This window comes from Protopterus annectens, chromosome 6.part0 (assembly GCF_019279795.1).
Source record: "Protopterus annectens isolate FY-2018-M chromosome 6.part0, PAN1.0, whole genome shotgun sequence".
Taxonomy (NCBI): domain Eukaryota; kingdom Metazoa; phylum Chordata; order Ceratodontiformes; family Protopteridae; genus Protopterus; species Protopterus annectens.
This window is the reverse complement of record NC_056737.1, coordinates 1,991,043,456-1,991,064,992: the sequence shown is the minus strand read 5'-3', so window position 1 is coordinate 1,991,064,992 and position 21,537 is coordinate 1,991,043,456. Positions and strand designations below refer to the sequence as shown.

Below are 21,537 nucleotides of genomic sequence, written 5' to 3'. Positions count from 1 at the left end.
ACCACAAATGGAAAGAGAATAAGCTTAACATTAATCTGCCCCTTGCATGACTAGTTCTCCATTCAATGAAACACACCCTTGACCCAAAATGTGGACTGTAAATAAATTATATATTTTTTTCTTTAAATTTACTAAGGGTTATAACATTGTATTTTACTAACCTTACCACTTGCTGAAAAAGACCACATTGATAACAAACAAAATAAATAAGGGGCTTTTGGTGGAGACTCACTTAAACTTTCAACCTACAATAAAGCAGGTTAAAAAACTATAACATTCAGTTATCAGGGTATTTTTATTCAATATATCCGTACACATATGCCTTTCATATACTGCCACATCCAAAGCTTGTGCTCACATGAAGTCAGAAACAGTGCTTAAAAAAGACACCATAGATTAACTTTTGTACTTTACATTGTACCATAAACAGTGTTATCGTGACCTGCCTTGCTGTTATCAATAAAACACATTTTTGTTGACTTTTTTGATCTACAAAAACACTAATATAAAACTGCTTAAGATCAGTCCTACATTAAAACTTCAGTATTCGAAAAATGTAAACTTGTATAAAAAACACACTTAAAATAAATGCAACCACGCTGCTCATTTAAGCTATATATATATATATATATATATATATATATATATATATATATATAAACAATATAAACACTAGATATATATATATATATATATATTTATAATTATCTTCACTATATATACTATATATATTTATAATTATCTTAAGTGGCAAATCACAGAACTACAAATTTTATCTGGACAGTTGAGAGGTATCTTTCATACACGCAGCTGCTTTCTGTCACATAGCAATAAACACACACACACAAACACACCTACTGTCTCACGAAACAACACACATGCATTCTCTTTCACACAAAAACTAAACTGGTTTAAATTCCACACACTTGTACTCTCTCATACAACACATAGACACACACCTTCCATTCCTACACACATCTACTCTCTTACACAGTAACACATGCACTTTATCTCTCATTCAAATAGAACGACTAATTTAAATTCTATACACATACATACATACATACACACATACTTTCTCTCGCATACAGTAACCCGGTTTAAACTACACAGACACACACACAAATACACTTACTTACCTTCTTTTTAAACGAAATGGCCACATGTATACACACGGAATTAATCCCTATCTTGAAGTGCTAGTTTAATTTCCGCGCACCACCACAGAACGTCTTTACATCAGTGGTGTTGGCGTACATGCGTATGATGCGCATATATTTCTCCTGAAAGTTGGAGTGAAGCTTTTTTTATTTTTTTTAAAGTAGTTGTTGATTGGCCACACTACAGGTTTAAAAGTGGGAGGGCACTCACCGCTTGCCTTATGATTCCGGCGCTCTGTGGTTTATTTATTCATTTTAATTAATGTACTTTTCTTATTATGCGTTCGCAGTAATAAAACAAGTAAATTAATTAAAATAAATAAATTTTATTTTATTTTATTTTTTATTTTACATTTGTTAACCGGGCTAGTCTAGCTGGAGATATTTCCATTTTCAGTAGCGGCCTGGGGAGAAAAGCTCCACAGAAGTAAAATACATACAGAAAAACCAGCATACAAAAAATAAGAGAATTAGTAAAAAAAGTTTGTAAAAAAAACCAAAAAACAAGCAAAATAAATAAATGAAGACAAACTGCGCCCTTTACTAGGCTGGCCTGTATGGCGCCCTAGGCGGTTGCCTAGTTCGCCTATGCCTAAGGCCGGCCGTGGGTACATGAGTAGTTTTCCCAGTTAATGGTGGGGTAGTTGAAATCGCCCATTCTTAGGGTGTTTGGTTAAACCGTAATATTTTCCAGTACATCAGGAAAAGAGGAGTGGGAATCCTGGGGCATGGTGGGTGACCTGTAGCAAGCTACAATTTGGATTGCAGTTTTGCCCAGAGTTAGTTGCACTTGGATAACCTTGGCTGCATTATGCTGAGTAACTAGCCTCGAGGTGTGGATATCCTTAATGAATATGGACACACTTAGGCATTTGGTGTTCCGGTCCAGGTTACATGGCCGGAAATTGTGGTATGAGTTATAGCCTGGTAGTGCAGGGGTGCTCTCTGGAGCCTTGAACCAGGTCTCAGTCACTGAACAGTTATTGATGTTCTCCATTTTAAGGAGTGCCTCGAGTGAGTGCATTATGAGATTTAGACTTCTAGAATTGAGTAGCATCACCGTCAGTTTTTGCTTGCCTGTTCCTGTTACGGTGGTGAATTTTTATTTGAACCTTGCCTAAAAAAGGCACTATAGGGGTGGCAAGACCCTTAGCCAGTATCCAGAATCCCAGGGGTGACATGTGCAGGCCATCTCTGGCAAAGCATCGTGGTCTGTCGACCATGTCATCCCAGGCAGACAGATACTGGATCCCTTTAGAATGGCACCAGAAGCTTAGCCAATTATTGAAGTCAATTATTTTGTCCTTGTACTGCGGCATCATTCTGGGTGATGGCAGAATGCTACTCAGGGCTAGGGTCATACCTGCCTGGGCGACAAGATCAGAGAGCTCTTCCATGTCTCTTTTCATGTAGTCCAGGGAGGTACGTCTCAGGTTATTCACACCAACATGGACAATGACAGAGTCATATTTGTACTTGTTGTGGAGTGACCTGAGTGCGTGGGTTATGTGGCGGATCCTGGCACCCGACAGGCAGCTGACAGTAACCTTCTCCTTGTTTAGCCTGGTGAGTGGGACATCAGTGTGCCTGACTATAGAGTCACCTGTGACTAGTGTGTTGGGTATGTTGTTTTGCCTTATTGGCTGTGGTTGAGTGGCACACTGAGTCTGCGGGTTATGTGTCATTTGGGTTGTACTGGGGGGGTGGAGGTTGCTTACATTTCTGCTTTGGAGGTCTCTGTTGCTTGAGCAGATTATTACTAAGAGCCTTTGCGAATATTTTTGTGTTTCTATGTGTGGATTTTGGTGGTGTAGATTTAGTGAGACTATGTGATGAGTGTGGCATGGTGCAAGTGTTTACCTTCTCCTCTTGACTGTCAAGTTCAGTCTTGATTGGAGAGAGCTTTACCTCCAGTTTGGCTAGATAAGTGCATCTCTCACAGGTTGTAGTGTTGGGTGGTAGGAGGAGAGGGTTGTCTGTGTACATGAGGCAATTTCTACATTGCCCCAAGATCCCCAGATTCATCAGATAGACAGGAGAGAACACTGGGAACTGACCCTTGGACATACCTGAATAAAAAACTATTTTCCTCTAGATAAGTGAGGAAAGTGTGTACAAGAGCTGTTTTTCTCTAAGCAAGTGAGGAAAGTAAGTATCAAAACTGTTTTCCTCTAGGTAATGAGGAAGGTTGAGTGCTGTAGTAATTAGTAGGTTATTTAGTGCTTACAAGTTCTGAACAAGTGCTGATCACAAATAAGCAAATTCAAGTGCTAAAACTAAGAATCTGTATCTGGACTAAACTAGTTACAGGAAAGGGGGGAAACAAGTGCAAATGTGGGCTTTTAAATCAGAAAGTTGAGAGAAATGGAAAAATTGCCCAAACGGCCAATAAGTACAATTTTTGGGCCAGAACCACTCCTTATGTGGTAAATAGGTTACCTAGTGCTTACAACTCCCACTGATAAGCTAGAAGGCTTCCCTCCAATACAGAGAGCTTGGGGGGGAGGGGGCTCAGAAGCTTACATACAGTCCTGGATACAGCAAATTTGAATCTGGACTACACTAGTTACAGGAAAGGTGTATATATATATATATATATATATATATATATATATATATATATATATATATATATATATATATATATATATATATATATATATATATATATATATATATATATATATATATATATATATATATATATAGAAAAGCAGCTTAAACAGCAGTAAAAATAATTCAAATGCAGTGCAAGCTAGCACACTTGAGTATGTAGCAATGTTAGACCAAACAGTTTAAAAAATGCAATTAAATTAAAAATGACTAAAAACAAGTGCAGAAGGAGTCCATTAGGCAGAATGAGGTAAAGACATGGGACTGGGGGTAGTGTCCCAGATCAAATCTACAATGGGGGCGGGCAACTGCAAAAGCCTCCAAATTTAAACAACAACACAGGAATAGGGAGGGTGGGTATGAGAAAACCAACACCTTCAGCAGAGATCTGAAAAACTATACAGTGAAGCAAAAATAACAGTGCACAACTCTGAAGTCAGCCAGCAATGATATAAAATTATTCAAACAACAATTACCAGTGCACAACTGTGAAGTGCCAGAAAAATATACTCAGCTCTGTATATCTCCAGATAGTTTGAAGAGCACTCTATCAGGACACAGGAAGGCTCCAGCAATGATATGCAGACTTTTACTAAGAGGGTCTAATTTTATGCAAGTAATCCTTGAGATAGTCAGATAACACACAGGATGTAAAACCAGTTATACTAACTTAAGACACAGAGAAATAGGGGGAGGGGGGAAACACCTTCAGCAGAGATCCGAAAAACTATACAGTGAAGCAAAAATAACAGTGCACAACTCTGAAGTCAGCCAGCAATGATATAAAATTAGTCAAACAACAATTACCAGTACACAACTCTGAAGTGCCAGAAAAATATACTCAGCTCTGTATGTCTCCAGATAGTTCGAAGAGCACTCTGTTAAGACACAGGAAGGCTCCAGCAATGATATGCAGACTTTTACTAAGAGGGTCTAATTTTATGCAAGTAATCCTTGAGATAGATAACACACAGGATGTAAAACCAGTTATACCAACTTAAGACACAGAGAAATAAGGGGAGGGGTGAAAAACACCTTCAGCAGAGATCTGAAAAACTATACAGTGAAGCAAAAATAACAGTGCACAACTCTGAAGTCAGCCAACAATGATATAAAATTAGTCAAACAACAATTACCAGTGCACAACTGTGAATTGCCAGAAAAATATACTCAGCTCTGTATATCTCCAGAAAGTTTGAAGAGCACTCTGTCAGGACACAGGAAAGCTCCAGCATACCTGTCTAGATTAGTCCTGGTTACATTCAATTGCAGTTTTTAACCATGAGTTAATGATGTGTTTAAATAATGCCTATATGTTGATAAATCACAGACTTAGTAAGTTGTAGGTGAGGAGGCATTTGCAGAAATGAGATCTAAAGCCATCAGTAGCATGACAATTTATTATTACATCATTGGTTTTATAGTCTGACACAGAAGGGTAGAAATACACTGCAGAATGCCTAGAGTTTCTGATCCTGATATGTTGTTTTCATGTTTTTTTTGTTCTGGTTTTTTTTTCACTGTCCTTCAGTTCATTTTTGATTTGAATATAATCTTCAGGTATTTAATAATTTATTTCCAAATTCTCCATTTGGATTTTCAAAATAAATAATACGTCAGCTTGTTCAGCAAGAGATTTATCATCTGCTTTATTTTTGAGATATGTGACTTTCATAATTAAATAAAAATACTGATTTTTTTCCCAAAAGCCCTTGCATAACTTCTTACTGAGTATGAAATGAACTGTCCTTGATGTATTTTTGAAAAGAATGGTTGAAGAGTGTGGTCAGTTCTTTTTTGGCAGACATTTTGTACAAGCAAATCCCTGGTGAACATGAATATTTGAATTCCAGTTTATGGCTGAAAGCAGTGTTCATATATTTGTTGGATCTGCTACAAGAATGTGGATGAAAAAACAATTTGATATCAGAAAATGTTTTTATGTTTTGCTGCACAACACTTAGGCTTTTCAGTTATTTCCTTAATCTCTAGAACAACAGGCATTTTGGTATGCTAGGTTTTTCATTTAGTTCCTTATACCCTAGAGCAGGAGGAATTTTGATATGCTAGGTTTTTCAATAATTTTCTGTACCCTAGAGCACAAGGCATTTTGGTATGCACCTAATCTTCTGAGGCAAAGCAGATACCTTAAATGTAATATCATTTTTATTTATAATGTATGTAAAATATGGTTCAGTTGTGCTTGTAATACTCTTTGCATTTTACAGCAGTAGTTGGTACTACTCATTTCTGGCTGCAGGGAAGTATGACATCATAGAATTACTGTGCATCATATGTGAATAAAAGTGCATTCAGTCATACCAGGATGCACCTTGGAAGAGCACACACAAAGAGACAGATGGCATAGCAGTATACAAGCTGTGCATGACAAAGTTACTGTACTTTTCTTTTGCAAAAATATTCTTTATTGATGCTTTGTTTATTTTAAAGATGTATGTAGTCTGATCTTAATAATGTGTGACTTTACATAGTCATGCAACGTTACTAGCATAATGTGGGTACATTACATAGGAACACTATTCTCAGAGCAGTACAGACTAAATGTTTTTGTATTTCTTTAAGTGGACTTTCATCACTTACCTGTAATAACTTTAAAACATTTTAAATGTGCACATTTCAGGCTTTTGATGAACTTGGAAATATTGAAGCACATCTAAAAGTTCTTGGGTTGGAGAGCCTAAGTCTGACAGCACTAGCCAAAGAACATGAAACTCTGCAGAGAAAGATCAAAGATGTGACTGCTGATGCTTTACAAAAGGGGCAGGCATTGCTTAGCAAGGCTGATTGTCACAGGTAAGTGGAAGGCTTCAGCAAATGAAGGTGTTTACATCAACTATCTAGTATGAAAAATAAATATAAAGCATTAGATTCAAGGCATGGAACCTGGTTATATAAACTGAAACACTTTTTAAAGTTAAGCATGATATCCAAAGCGAATAAAATCGTCTCACCACCTATCTAACAAGAGATGAAGTGTATTACATTTGTCTGCTATTTGCTAGAGAAACAGCAGGCCATGTCTGTTAAAAAAGGATAAACTACATGACAGTTTCATATTAAAAAACATGCCTTTTTTTCCTATTTTGTATGACAATTCTCCTTTGTTTTTTTTACCACATACAGTGCACACAAATGCAAGAAGGCTGCCTTGCTTGCTTACTGCAGACAGTTTGAAGGTACACAAGACACACACACACATACACACACGCACACACGCACACACACACACACACATGCGCGCGCGCGCACACACACACACACACACACACACACACACATACACACACACACACACACACACACAAAAAAAATGCACACACATACACATACACATGCATGTACACACATGCACACACACACTGTAAAAGTTGAATATGATGTTATAAGCATACCTCTCAACCTCTTAGAGCAGGATATCTGGACAAAGCCATAAATGATGTGGTGACAAAGGCCTAAAAATTGGAACAATCTTTAAATATACAAACTTAGAAAGTTGATAGAATAACAGGTTTTGCTGTAGCATGAATTTTCTGAGGGGTGTGAAGTCTGAATCTCAAAGGTATGCCATTATTTTCTAATTTCAATCCTCAATGATTTGCTAGAAAACCAACATTTTTTGAGAAAAAGACCAAAAATATGAGGCAAAAATCTGGATATTCTGTGATAATTTGTACAGTTTTGAGGTATGAGTTTTTCTTAAAGAACTACTTCATTATTAGAAAATCTTGCTTTAGGTAGCCTCTATTTCATTCTTTGCCAGAAATTTAGCTAATGATTCTAAACATTAAAAGAACACTTTTAATGAATGCATTATTGAGTCTAAACATTGGTTATTACCTTATAGGTCAAATACAAATTCAGTGAGATTGGACTATTATACATTCATAGTGACCAGAGCCTAAAATGCAATGGTTGCAGTTTTATTCGCCGATTTCAGAGGAGCATTGACAGTTACTTGTGAAATATATTGTTATGACTTTTCATCAGTTTCTTGAGGTGTGGCTGAGCTAATTGGCTCATGTTGAGTGTTAAATTTCAAAATGCTATATGGAATGGCAGTAGCATTTGGCATGAGCAATATTTTTAAACATTGTTTATAATGCTATAACCTCTGAAAAATTCAGCTGTTAAATTAGCTGTCTTCTTCTTATGATCCTCTTGGTACATTTATAATGCTAACAGATTATTCACAGTGAAGCACTGCTAGAAATAAGAATGCATATTTTTCTTGTCCTTAAAGCTATTCATTGAAATGTTTAAGCTGCATATTAAAAGGCACATTTAATCTTTTTGAATACCTTTAGCTCATATTCAAACTCTGCATGAAACTCTCCAGTGTCATCTGACTGATGTATCATTCAATTTTGTAAGAGTGAGCTTATTGTATATAGTAAGAATCCATAAGCACTTTTTACATTTTATTTCTTTGACAGACATCCATACATATAATATTAATTATAGGAGTGATTCATTATGTACTGAAATTCAAATTAAGTGGTGGTGCAATTGCTTACTACAAGCTCAAAAATATACAAATATATCCATGAGTGAGTGTGTGTGTGTGTGTGTGTGTGTGTGTGTGTGTGTGTGTGTGTGTGTGTGTGTGTTTATGTCTATGTCTGTCTTTATCCATATGTGAGTTTGGTTTTGTAGCATTTCTTCCAAGAATTATTTCATAATCTCCTTAACACATTTGAGAATATTTACGCAATGTCTATGCTACTTAATAATTTTTATCAACGTTTTTTTTTTTCAAAAGTAACACATTACAGTGAAGAAATGATTGCTAACAAGGGAGAGAGGAGGATTATGAAAGTAGCAAAATGATCCAAAAACTAGGTTAATGCATGCATATAATACAACAGGATTACTGAATTAAGCAAGACTATTTAAGCCATAATGGGTATTAATAAACTAAAAAGGTAAGTCACAACAACACAATAAGATGACTTTAAGTACAACAAAATGTCCTTAGTTATGCTATTTAGACTGATAGGTCATTGAGTAATTGTCTAATTGTCTTTGCTCACTTTGGACAGAGCTGTCCTTCCCTTCTTATATTTTTATATATGCCTGAAAAAGCCATTGTTTCCCATGTCAGATTACTTCTGCAAGCTTCCTTTTGATTTGTATCTTTGTTGTCCTTCCTTTAACCTCCTCCTCCTACACCTCCTTTAAACATTTTATGAGGACTCTCTTTTGCCCTGTTTTCTGTTGTTACATTCCTATGCAACCACTTTGAATGTCTCATTTTGCCACTTTCTGAAACTGGAACCCATAACCTTTTCACCCTTGCAGTCTCAGTATCTCACCACATAGTTCACTTGGCTTTGGTACTAGATGATCATAAAGCTGTGGGTTCTATTCTGACAACAGGTAGTTGGATTAATTTTCCAGTGCTGACATTGCAGTACAGCAGAAGTGATGTGCTGTACTGCTAAGCATGCTATGCTTTGGATGAGACATTAAACAAAGGTTCCATCTTTAAGTAGGTCAGATGGATGTATAAGATCCCATAGCACCTATTGAAAATAGTAGGGAAAATTTCCTGGTGCCCTGCTAAATTTTCCTTAGTCAGCATGACTACCACTTTCATTCTCCTCTGTAAAAAGGCCATTGGCCTAGTGGAGTAATCCAGTCAACAAACTGAAAATGCAAATAAATAAATAAAACCTTGACTGTTGCATCCCTAATCAATTCCTATAGCTTGTTTATTTTCTCAGTTCCCTTCATATTTACTAACTCATCTTTGACTCTCTTCCATAGCATAGCATAATCTACTATCATAAAAATCCACACCATTTTCTTTGTCTTTCTATTCTTATAATCCCCATCTAAATTGCACAATCCCATTGGCTAATGGTGCCATCCACCTTGACATCTATGATCCCCCTCCTTGGTTAGGGCTACATGATTATGCATTTCCTGGTACAGTCATGCAGCAGCTGGATGAGCCCCTCATATTTCAGGATCTCAGTTAATTCCTGCTTCTCTTCAGTGCTGGAGCTTGGAATCTCCCAGTCTGCTTTAGAAAGATTCAGATCTAACATGACTATACAAGTCCTTGTCCTATCCCATTTCTTTATTCTCTCCTCTAGTCCCTCCTCTTATTTTCTTTTGTAAACATTTTATTAATTTTAAAACAAGGATTGTATAAAATTATTTAAAGATAAATAGAACAAAGGCATAACTATTTACAGATGTCAACAACAAAATCAAGCATAGAAAAATAAATGATTAAAATTCATCAAGTAAATCACTTAATTTTGACCAAAATCTAAACTGGTGAGTAATATTCAAAGTTCTCATTTTGGCAGTTGACAATTCTTTTTTGCAGACATTTTTTGCTAAATTAATGAACTCAGTGAAAGAAAGAGTAGTTTTAAATTTCCAATTCTTTGTGACTATTTTTTCTTGCTGTATCTAAAATGGATCAAAGGAGAGGCACCTGCACCCTAGGAATGGAATCTGGAACTGGAGCATTAAATAAGATCAAAGAGTTAGAAATGATACAATTATTTGCCCACGAAGCTAGGGCTAAATTTCTAAATTCAACTCACAATGGACTTACTATTTTACAATCCAATATCATATGAAATGAATCTGCATTAGAGACTTCATTTATGCCTCCAACAATTAATTTTCCCATAGTTATATATTAAAGCCACTTTATGTGGCGTTAAAAATTCTCTGTGAAGGAATCTCTGCATATATGTTTTTCAATAATGAGAAAAGTAGGTTTTCCCACAGATTTAAGAATTAAGCATTTATCATCATCAGAAAAGGCCTTCTCATTAATCTTAGTTGAGTAATTCCAAAATAATTAATTTGTGGAACCAAAATCTTCTTTCATTATTTTATAAATTATTGATTTATGTGACTTATTCTTATTCGAGTTACTATTGATTCTGGAAAAAAAAAACTCAAGTATCTTTCATATATGTTTTGTTTGAAAATCCATGGAGATTTTGATTTTATCACTAACATATTTTTTTACAAGATTCTATAGTCAACCAATTATTTTCTAAACAATGTCTTGCAAAAAGATAATATGTATTATGTGTTTTATTTCTGATTAAGAATTGATGCCAAAAGATTAACTTTGCATCTCTAAAGTCTAGCATTTTGTTTATATTAAGAATTCCAAAAAAAGCACAACATTTGATATAAGGAACAATAAAACAATAAATATTTAACTATATAATTAGAATTCATTAACCTTTTAAATTTATAAGGATGTAGTCAGTGAAGGGAGAGGAACAGTATTTTTTCTTTTTATTTAAACATAAGCCTTTCGAGATCCAGTAAAGTTTATTAATTCCAAAATTACAGAAAGATTCTACAACATAAACGTTATTATTTATTAATCTTTCGTGAATGGACTTTCAAGTGGATTGGTAAGAAGCATTTATAGTAAATTGAAAATTATGGATTTGGCATATAATTCAACATTTGGAAAACTTAATCTACCTTCTTCCCAACTTTTAACATGCCAATCAAAGGATATTCTTGGTTTATTGGGGAATCAGATAAATTAAGGAGAATAGAATTTAATTTCTTAAAGATTTTTTAGGAGGGAGAATAATTAGTGATTGTAGATAGAAAAGTGGAGAATAATTAGTGATTGTAGATAGAAAATTGTTTTTGGTAGGATTATCATTTTTATTAAAGTAAGTCTAACTTCCATTGTAAATAAATATGTTCCAATTAATAATTTAGTAACAGTGTGTATTAAATTACTATAATTTACTGCTGAGTCTTTTACAGTAGATTTAATTATAATTCGAAGATAATTAATTTGTGAATTGTCCCAAATAAAATTCATATAGTTTCTTAAATAATTAATTTTTTTATTAATAAGGAAAGTTTCTGTTTTATCTGAGTTAAACATTAAACCTGACACTTTTTCAAAGTAATTAATAGACTTAGGTAAATTTTCTATTGAAGCTTTAACATCACCACTTGTTATTAAAATGTCATCAGCAAATAACTGAATTTTACATGAATAACTTTCATCTATAATATATCCAGAATCCTGAAATTTTCTATTTGATCTAATAAAGTTTGCAGATGGTTTAATTGCTAGAACAAATAGTAGAGGTGACAAGGGACAGTCCTGTCTTGTACCTTTTAATATTTTGAAAGAGCTAGAAAGAAAAAAAAATCCAATTTTAATAAAAGGGAATTAGTTATTATATAGATTAGTTATACGATTTATAAAATCTAGGGAAAACTCATATTGTTTAAATGCTTTAAACAAACAATCCCAGCTAATACAATCAAACACCTTATTTCTATCTAGACCTATTATAGTTAGTTATTTTCTGTTTTTATTAGCCAGGGGTGCCTTCTGTGAAACCTGGGTGCTGGGCTGGCAACTCAACACTGTAAAATCCCCACTGCCAAGCAATCTGCAGACTTGTAATCCGCTGTAGTGATGCCTAATTGAGAAAAGCCAAAATACATTGCTATTAGCCAGATCTATTAAAGTATTACTCCTAATTATGTTATCCTGAACCTTTCTATGTAGTAAAAAGAAAACAGTCTGTTCATCATTTATTAATCCTGGCATAATAAGGTTCAATCTTTTTGCAAGAATAGACATAAATGTTTTATAATCAGCATTTAGTAATGAAATAGGATGGTAAGAAGAACATAAGTTAGAATCTTTATTTGGTTTCAAGATAAGAGATATCATGGAATATTTCCATGAGTGAGGATGGTTGACATATGTTTAACGTGTTCAAAAACTTTAAATAGGATATTTAAACTATTCTCTGGGAATAATTTGTATAATTCTGGGATTATATCATCAAGACCAGGGGCTTTATTTGGTTTAAGATTATTAATGTGATATTTTAATTCCTTGAAAAAGGATGACATCAATTTTGGATCTTTGTTCTTTGGTTAATTTAAACCTTTTAATTTCTTCATAATATTTTCTAAAGCATTGTAAAATGTCTTTTAAATCAGTAACTCTTTTATTTTTATTACCTTCTTTGGAAATTATTTCTTTAATATGATTAGTATTTATTTTTTCTAAGATCTAACAGCAAACCTGTGTAAGCTTTTTGAGTTTATTGAATAAGTTTGTAATTTTAATTTTTCCAGATTTATTGATATTATATAGTGAAGTACATTAAGATATTTCTGATTTAACATTTCAACTCAGCGCTTGCCTGTTTCTCATAAGGTTTTTAACTGGATTTCAATTGATTTATATGTGATTTATTTATTTATTTATTTATTTAACATTTGTTGACTGGGAAAGTCCAACTAGTACAGAGCCTATTTTCAGTGGAGGCCTGGGTAGAAATGTTTCAGATGTGTACATGCAAATTCATCAACTCCTTATCTCATTATTTTTTTACATATGTACAAATGTTTAAGTCTTCCTTATAGATAAGCTTTTAAAGAATCCCAGAGAATTACTTCTGAAACTTCTCCATTATTATTAATTTCAATATATTGAGCTATTTCTTTTAGACGCCATTCCTTAAAGTCTTTTAATTTTACTATATAAGCAGGAATTCTGTGATGCTAAATCAATACATCTTCAATTTTAGTAAATAAACTACTAGAAGTAAAAACATTATCACTGTTTGCTTGAGTGCCAAATCTATAAGAATGATGTGTAAAATTAAGAGAGTTAGTTGATTTAATATAATAGGTATCATAGGTATCTCTCAAATGTATCTCTCAAATGTTGAGAATCAATAAAATGATCTAAGTGTTTAACTACTGAGGCTAGCTTATGAACCCTATCAGTAGTTGTGTGAGTATATTATATTTATACTGTACTTATATAAAGGATACAACTTTCACTGAACTACAAAAACAAGATATCACTAAACAGAAATTAGTACCAGGTGTCTTTAAATCTGCAGATGTCTTTTTTTTTTATTCTTCCCACTGCATTCTTCTTTCCTTTTCTTCTTTTCATTATTCCACTTTTTAAAATATGTTGAGAATAAAAACTACATGGATATGTTTTAAAATTAACTAGATTAATTTTAAATGTTATATTTTTGTGTTTCGGCTTCTCATTTTAACACTCTAAAAGTTCACTTCCTGTAAATGAGGGTTAAGATTCAAAATGCATTTCTTGTAGCACAGGCAGCTTGAACATGGAATCTAGACTGTTATATGTTGGAAAATAGCTTGAGGTATGTGAAAAAACATTTGAAAGCAATTTAACACTAGGTGGAAAAAGGGGCCTGGAAAGAAGCAGTTACTGTAAAAAATAGTTCACGACCATGTTTAATATTTACAATTTAAAATTAAAGCCATTTTTTTTTACTTTTAATAAGAACAAGCACTTAATACTTATATAAATAAATATATCAACAGTCAATAGCATCTCTAATTCTTTGAATAAGAGCCCAAGAAATGAGCAAATACCACACAAGTTAAACCTATTAAAAGAATGTGAAGTAATGTATATAAATGGTTTTCATGCAGCCAAAACAACTGAACACAATAGTCACTGCACATAGATAAAGTATCACATACAGCCACATTCACCAGATAGAATAACCAAAAAAAAAACAGATTACTCGAACTTATGTATAGAAAGTATATATAAATTAAGTGGATTAGTTAAGCAGGGTCTATATTAGAACATTGAAGTTTCAAAACTTCGAATGTTCTACTATCAACCCCTATTCAGCGAAAGCTTAAAATATCGAAGCAACAAAAAACATTTTTTTTTCCTAGGGAAAGAATTCGACTGTCCGTTTCTGTTGCTTCGGTATTTTCAGTGCTGTGGTGAAAAGTTACGGGTCGGGTTCAGGTAAGTGTGCGATTGAGTGTGGGTTAGGTTAGTTAGGGTTAGTGTGCAGGTTAGGTATGTGTACTATTGTGTGGACATGAGGGTTAGGGCAGGTTAGGTGAGTTAGGATAGGGCGTGGGTCAGGTAAATGTGTGATTGTGTTGACGTGAGTGTTAGGGCGGGGTAGGTGAGTTAGGGTTAGGGCACGGGTGAGGTGAGTGTGCGATAGTGACGGACCTTAGGGTTAGGGTTTGGGTTAAGGTAAGTGGATAGTTAGTGGTGTGTGTATAGTTTAGTAAGGGTTAGGTGTAAGATTTTAGGTGTATGTGTGTGAATTGCTGTTTGTTTGTTGTGCTTGTGTTGTGTGCATGTGTTTTGGAACAGCGAATTTTTTCCCTAGGAAGAAAATTCGCTGTTCTGTATGTTCAGTGTTTTCAGCTTTTGCTGAATAGAGATCGATATTAGAACATTCGAAGTTTTGAAACTTCGATGTTCTAATATAGACCCATTAGGCATGTTAATATGCACCCTCCCCGACATACACACTACTCTATGTTAGAAAATATTGTTTGAGAGAATTTAAGTAAAATAATAGAGACATAAGTAATAGTAATATTAACATATAAACACACTATCCCAGATACTGTCAATACACATCCCCACTACTTACACACTACTCTCTGTGTTTGAAAATAATGTTAGAATTAAAATAAAATAATAAAGGGACTTATAAGTAATAGTAATAATAACATATATATGCTATTTCAGATACTATAGAAAAGGTATTTTAATATATATTTTTTTGTTTATTTTACTTGTGTTTGATGATTAAATGTAATAGATGACAAAACTGAATACTTGTGAGAAACCTATTCAGCCAAAATAGAAAATGAGAAGAATATTACTTTTCTTTAATTTTTTTTTTACTATTTTTGTCATTCAAAGGCCAGCCATTGCTTGTTGCTTGTCTCTTTAAGCTGACAGCAGCCAAGTCATATTTTCTGATTGATCAAAAAGTTTCTTTTTCTGAGACAATTCACTGCATCTTCTATAGAATTTACATTTTTCTGAACTTCTGGTAAAAAGATCCTAATTCTGGCTGGAAAAACTAGTTGAGCTTTAATGTTTAGCTTCTTCGAGTCTTTTATGAATGGAATACATGCTTTCCTTTTGGTCATAACAGAAGCAGTGTAATCATTGCCAAACCTGAGAGTGATGTTATTTATTTTTATCAGAGAATTAGCCAAAGCAGTATTCACTTTGTCTTAGCTGGAGAGAAATTTTACAATGATAGATCTGGGGACCGGAGGACTTTTCTTCAAAGAAGAAATCAAAAGAGATCTACGGGCTCTCTCAATACCAAAAGAGAGAGCTTATAGTAGATTTTGAATTTTAGGTATCCAGTTAGTTAAAAACTGTAACATATTGTCTCCTTCTTCCTTTTCTGGTATTCCATGTATCCTAATATTATTTCTACTAGATCTACTTTCTAGGTTCTCTAGTTTTCCATAAGCAAAGTATTTTGTTTTAACAGGAATTCTGTGTGATTCTCATTCCCTGCCATTCTACTATCCAGGTCATTTAATGTGTTTTCTATTGCTGAGATCTATACGGATTATTGTTTGATGATCTCTTTTAACATTTCTGTTTGTTTCTTGGAATCTTCTCTTGTATTGTCCATTTTGATCTCAGGATTATCAAATTTAATAGAAAACTCCTGGATACTACCTATTATAGACTGCAGTTCCTTTTTCACTGAGTTGTCTTGAGAGTTCACTTTTGAGTGGCTCATTCTGTCATGACAGTCAATAAATCTTCTGACAGGAAAAAAAATCGAAGAAAATATAAAAACATGATTTTTCTTTCAAATAGTTGTCCAAGTTTGTTTAAAAGACCCAAAATGTATAAAAAACTAAGGTTTTGTTAAGTTTGTGTAATACTGTCCTGTCAGAAAAAATAAAAAAATAAAGCAGAGCTAAGACTTTGTGCTGTTAGCAGTTTGCCATCTTGGCCAAGCCCCCTCTCCTCTCATTATCTTGAAGTGTCTGGTGGATGATGCATTTTATCCATGTGTCAGCTCTCTACCTTCCTTTACTTTAATTCGAAGAATACTTAGCCTAGGTTCTGACTGTACTACACCCTTGTCTTCATCATGGTTCATAGGTTCATAGACTAGTACAAGTCTAAATGCCCTTGTGGGCCATTTAAAGCTTAGCCAGTTACCCCATTGGAGAATCAAACCCTGCACTTTGTGTCTGTAAGGCAAACACCATAACCATTATCCCACCCTCCCACCATGGCATGGTGTTTCTTCTCCACTCTGACCTCATATTTTTAGATTGGCCAAACACCCTCATATTTACCTTTTCTGACATTCCAAAGAAGTATATACCCAAACATTACCATATCTCACCTGTTGATTTTACCGGCCCATGTTTCTCTGATAACAGCAGTGTCTACCATCCCTTCCTGCATCATCACTGGCAATTTCCCATCTTTCTATCCAGACTCCTGGCATTGTAAAATAAAATATCCATTCATACATGGAATAATCTTTATTTGCTCTTGCTCTGCTTTCTACATTTCTTTTCATACATATCCCCTTTTGTTTATATTGCACAGTCTCTGCATTTTCATCTTAGATTAATAGTATAATCACTGAGGTATACCTCTCCAACCCAGCACTAAGCAGCAGGTAATTTGGAGCTAGTCCCTGCTATATGTCTGGTTCCTCTGCCAGGTCTCTCCCTTCATCCTACTAGATCCAACCCTTTCTCCATGTCCACTGCAACATTCAGTCAATATGCTGTCTAAACCTCTCTTTCTTCACTGGTAATATTCCTGAGACTGCACCTTCCAAAACCCTGCTGCCCAGTTTGAACCACTTCAGCTGTCTCCTTTGAAAGGCCATTACTGCCTTCGTACAGTATGGAGCATCCAGTGCCTTCTGACACTATGTTCAAGCAAAGGTAAAGCTGCTATATCCAAAATATGAAAAAACAAAAACAGCTGAATAGGAAAACCCGGAACCTATTTAATGGTCACAAAATAAAAACAATAAAATTACAAGTATCCAGTTAGCGCTTTTGTCTCTAACCTTGAGACTTCTTCAGACTGAATATATGTAAATATATATGTATGTAATAAATGCATACAATCTGAAGAAATCTCAAGGTTAGAGACAAAAGCACTAACTGGATAATTATTATTTTATTTTTTTTATTTTGGGACCATTAAATAAGTTCTAGTTTTTCCTATTCAGCTGTTTTTGGTTTTTCACCTTCTAACGCTATGCTGTATCTGTAACTTAAAATAGTTAATACAAATGTACAAGAAAATCAAATAGATGAGGTGTTCAGACAGCTACTGACACATCACAAATTACTCTAGACTAAAGGACAAGAAATGTCTCATGACAAAGAGCTCCCACCTCACACAAAGTTAAGGTCCCTTAAAGTTGTATACCGTAATTACTAGAACTTCATTGGCATATTTTACATCATGCTTACTTTAAAATGAATCGATTTCCATTCAGCTATATGTAGTATATAAAATATTCTAATGGTGACAATATGTGTCATCTGAAATAAATTCTCAGAAAATAGAATTCAACATGCACATTCATATTAATTCATGAATGTACAGTCAGAATGTTACAGTGGTTTTCTAGTTAATCCACAAACACAAGTAATAGTTGCAGTTATTAGTACCATTGTTAACAGTGACTTGAACATTGTCCTGTAGGTTATTTATATCAGAATTTGAAAATGTTAACTTTGGGTCATTACTTTCATATTTAGATATCAAAGCATCATGAAGACTGTCATTATTTGTTCCATTAGAAGCATTGGTGGTTATGGTTTGCATCAAGGAAATGGCAGAATTACCTCAGATTACTTCTCTCTCTAGCATTTAGCTGTTCTCTGAGTCAGGTACTCACTGCAGATGTTTAATTCCTCTTGTGCTATTTTCTCTCTTTGTTCATAGGTTCATAGGTTCATAGGTTCGTACTAGGCTCTCTGCCCTAGGGCATTTATAAGCCTAGCCAGAGTGTGTGTGGCTTTCACCACCCCTTAGGATGAGAATACTATGCCCTTTTAGGGTTTAGTTTACTGTGCCTCTGTCTAGTAGTGACACAGAGATGACCCCCGGGGTAAACCTACGATCTCCCATCCACTCATCAAGATTTCTCTTGAATAGAATCAGTGAGGGGCTCTGCCTAACTTGGACTGGGATTCTATTCCAGAGTGTAGGGAGACTCTGGGTTATGAATCTGTCCCTCCAGCACGTCCTATTTATTTCTGTGTTGAGGTTTAAGTCTCTTGCTCTCGTGGCTCTGATGGATTTGGATTTTCTGAGGTGGAGCATGTCCATGAATTCCGGATTGGGCATGGCCTTGTACGTCAGGCACAGATCACCTCTGAGTAGGTGGTATGCGACTGAATAGAGCTGGAGTTTTTTCAGTCGGGCAGCATATGACATATGTTTAAGACCCTTTATCCTCTTGGTGAAGAACTTTTGGGGTCTTTCCAACTGCTGCAGGTGACGGGTGAGATACATCCCAGATGAGGCATTGTACTCAATCATTGGCCTGATAAGAGAAGAGTACAGGGGCACAATGACCTCTCTTGATCTAGATGTGAAACCCTTCATGATAAGGTGGGCAATATAGAAGGTCTTCCTAACCACTTTGGCAATGTGAGTGTCAAATGAGAGGTTACTGTCAACCTGGGTCCCTAGGTCCCTGATTACCTCTTCCGTACTTAATGGATTACCACCTATGTGGTAATTTGTGGGTACCTTGTTTTTCCCAAAGGGTTACTCATTATACAGGACAACTCACTTGTTATACCTGTGCTTAATGATTTTCATGTATTATCTTTTGCATTTTCTCAGCATATATTTTTATATGGGTATAATGTATGTATGTATGTAGGTAGGTAGGTACTTCTCCTAGGCTGAGACTGAAATAGGTACATTGGGATCAATGCTCTAACCTGGTCAGCAGGTTCAAAGTACAATAAGTACATTTAAAATATATATACATATTATTCTGTAGATTCTGTTCTCCTGACCGTGTATCCAATAGGATTGTTGATGACAGGCTTCTTGAAATACTGCAACTTCTATTATTTGTTTGATCCCAAATTATTTATGTAACACTTTTATGCTTGGTACTTTCCCTTGTTTTAACAGACATATTCTTTGTGTTCTATAAAATAAAGTTTGTTCATCCTTTGCCATTCTTGTAACATATGAGTAGCAAATTCTTTGCTCTCTCTTATTAATTGTGTTGAATGTAGATTTTGATCTCATACATCTACCTGTTACTAGAAGATAAACCAAGGATACTCTCATTGACTGAATGGAGTATTGTGGTATTCCCGTATAGCTAAGAAACAGGCACTGTTGTTAACTTCACATTTCTTCATTAGAGGCTTTACAGTTTCTACTTTACAATTGACCCATTCATTACTTTGGTGGTATATTGGACTTAAGGTCTTGTTTTAAACTCTCAAAATTTCACAAAATATGAAATTCATGATTGGCATTGTGTCCATTTTTAGAGATAGCATCATCTGGTATCCTATATCTCACAGAAGTTGACAAAGGAATTTATAATAGTTTTACTTGCTGCTGCTTTCGTAGTTTTATGGCTCTGCAACTTAACAGTCATGCACAGAAAAACATTTATACTGAAATATCCATGATAAAGGTTGAATTAACAAAGGATGTTTCCCTTCCAGTTTTGATTTCTGTATACATTACAAATTTCAACATTTGATTATTTTTTTTTTCTGTTTGCTCTATCATGTTAAACCAGTATAAAATACCATGAGGTCTTTTGTTGCACGAGTTCATATCAGATATGTTTCATGGATTCTGCTAAGCATATTAAGTCTTACTTGTGTAGTTATTATTTATCTGTCTCCTTTAAACAGCAAACTCTGCAGCACTGGTAGTTCATCTCTATATGGAGAATATGCTTTTATTGAATGATGATTTATTTATTTATTTGCAATTTGTTTAATAGGAAAGTCCACTGGGCCATTCAGAGCCCATTTTCAGTGGAGGCCTGGGGAGAAAAGCTACTCATTACATGACTTAAAGTAGAATTATATACATAGGTAAAATACAACTAAGAAACAATTGGTTTACAGTATAAAAACACAATCAGTAATCCAGTGGTTAAACAGGTAGCAGCAATATTACAACATTTTTGAGGTAAATAGAGTACAGAGGAACATAGGTAAACATGGATAAAAGTAGAAAAATATCACTAGAGTTAGACATTTTAAGGAGGCTGAGTGCAAGTATAGTTCCAGATGGAAGCTAGGTAATTGCGTAAAGAAGTTTTGAAATGAGCAAGATTCTGAGTTGTTCTAATGGCTATGATAGGGCATTCCAATTTTTGGCTAGATGGTAGGCGTAAAGAAGTTGTTCAGGTGGAAGATTTGGTCTGTAAACCTGCAGGAACTGCTGATTCTCAGATCTGAAAGGGCATCTTTGGGAGGTAGTTAGAGAATATTGAGCTAAGGGTAGGACATTCTGAAGGTTTAAAGACCAGTTTGTGTACTGTAGCTAGTTGCAGATAGGTGAGGTAGTTTGGTAGTTCCAGGCATTCTAGGGAGTGTAGAGCAGTACAGTTTTGGGTGAAATGCTTGGAATTATGTACGAATTTGGCAATTTTGTTATAACAACTCTCATTGGCCTTTAGTGTAGTTTGAAGTTTCATAAGTAGAGGGGCACCATACATGAGAAAAGAGAGTAGGTAAGCGGAGGCAAAGGGTTATTTAGTGAAGGGGCTGAGGAATTGATTGTGCCTACAGAGGATTCCTAATTTCTGATGGTTTTTTTTGCATATTGTGCTGAATGTGAATATCAAATTTTAGGTGTTTGTCTATGGTGACTCCTAGCAGTTTTGTGTGGCTAACAAGTTCTATTTGTGCCTTACTTTGAGAATAGATATTG

The 21,537-nt window shown here is 34.7% G+C and overlaps 1 protein-coding gene across 4 annotated transcripts in view; it reads left to right on the top strand.

Annotated features, from left to right (window-relative positions):
- Window positions 1–21,537, top strand: part of CCDC141 (coiled-coil domain containing 141) — a 2,268,332-nt gene that overhangs the window by 687,128 nt on the left and 1,559,667 nt on the right. For all 4 annotated transcript variants that reach the window (XM_044075309.1, XM_044075306.1, XM_044075307.1 and 1 more), the window contains one exon: window positions 6,415–6,587. In XM_044075309.1, the coding sequence (XP_043931244.1) occupies window positions 6,415–6,587 (173 nt within the window). The remainder of the gene's footprint in view (window positions 1–6,414; window positions 6,588–21,537) is intronic.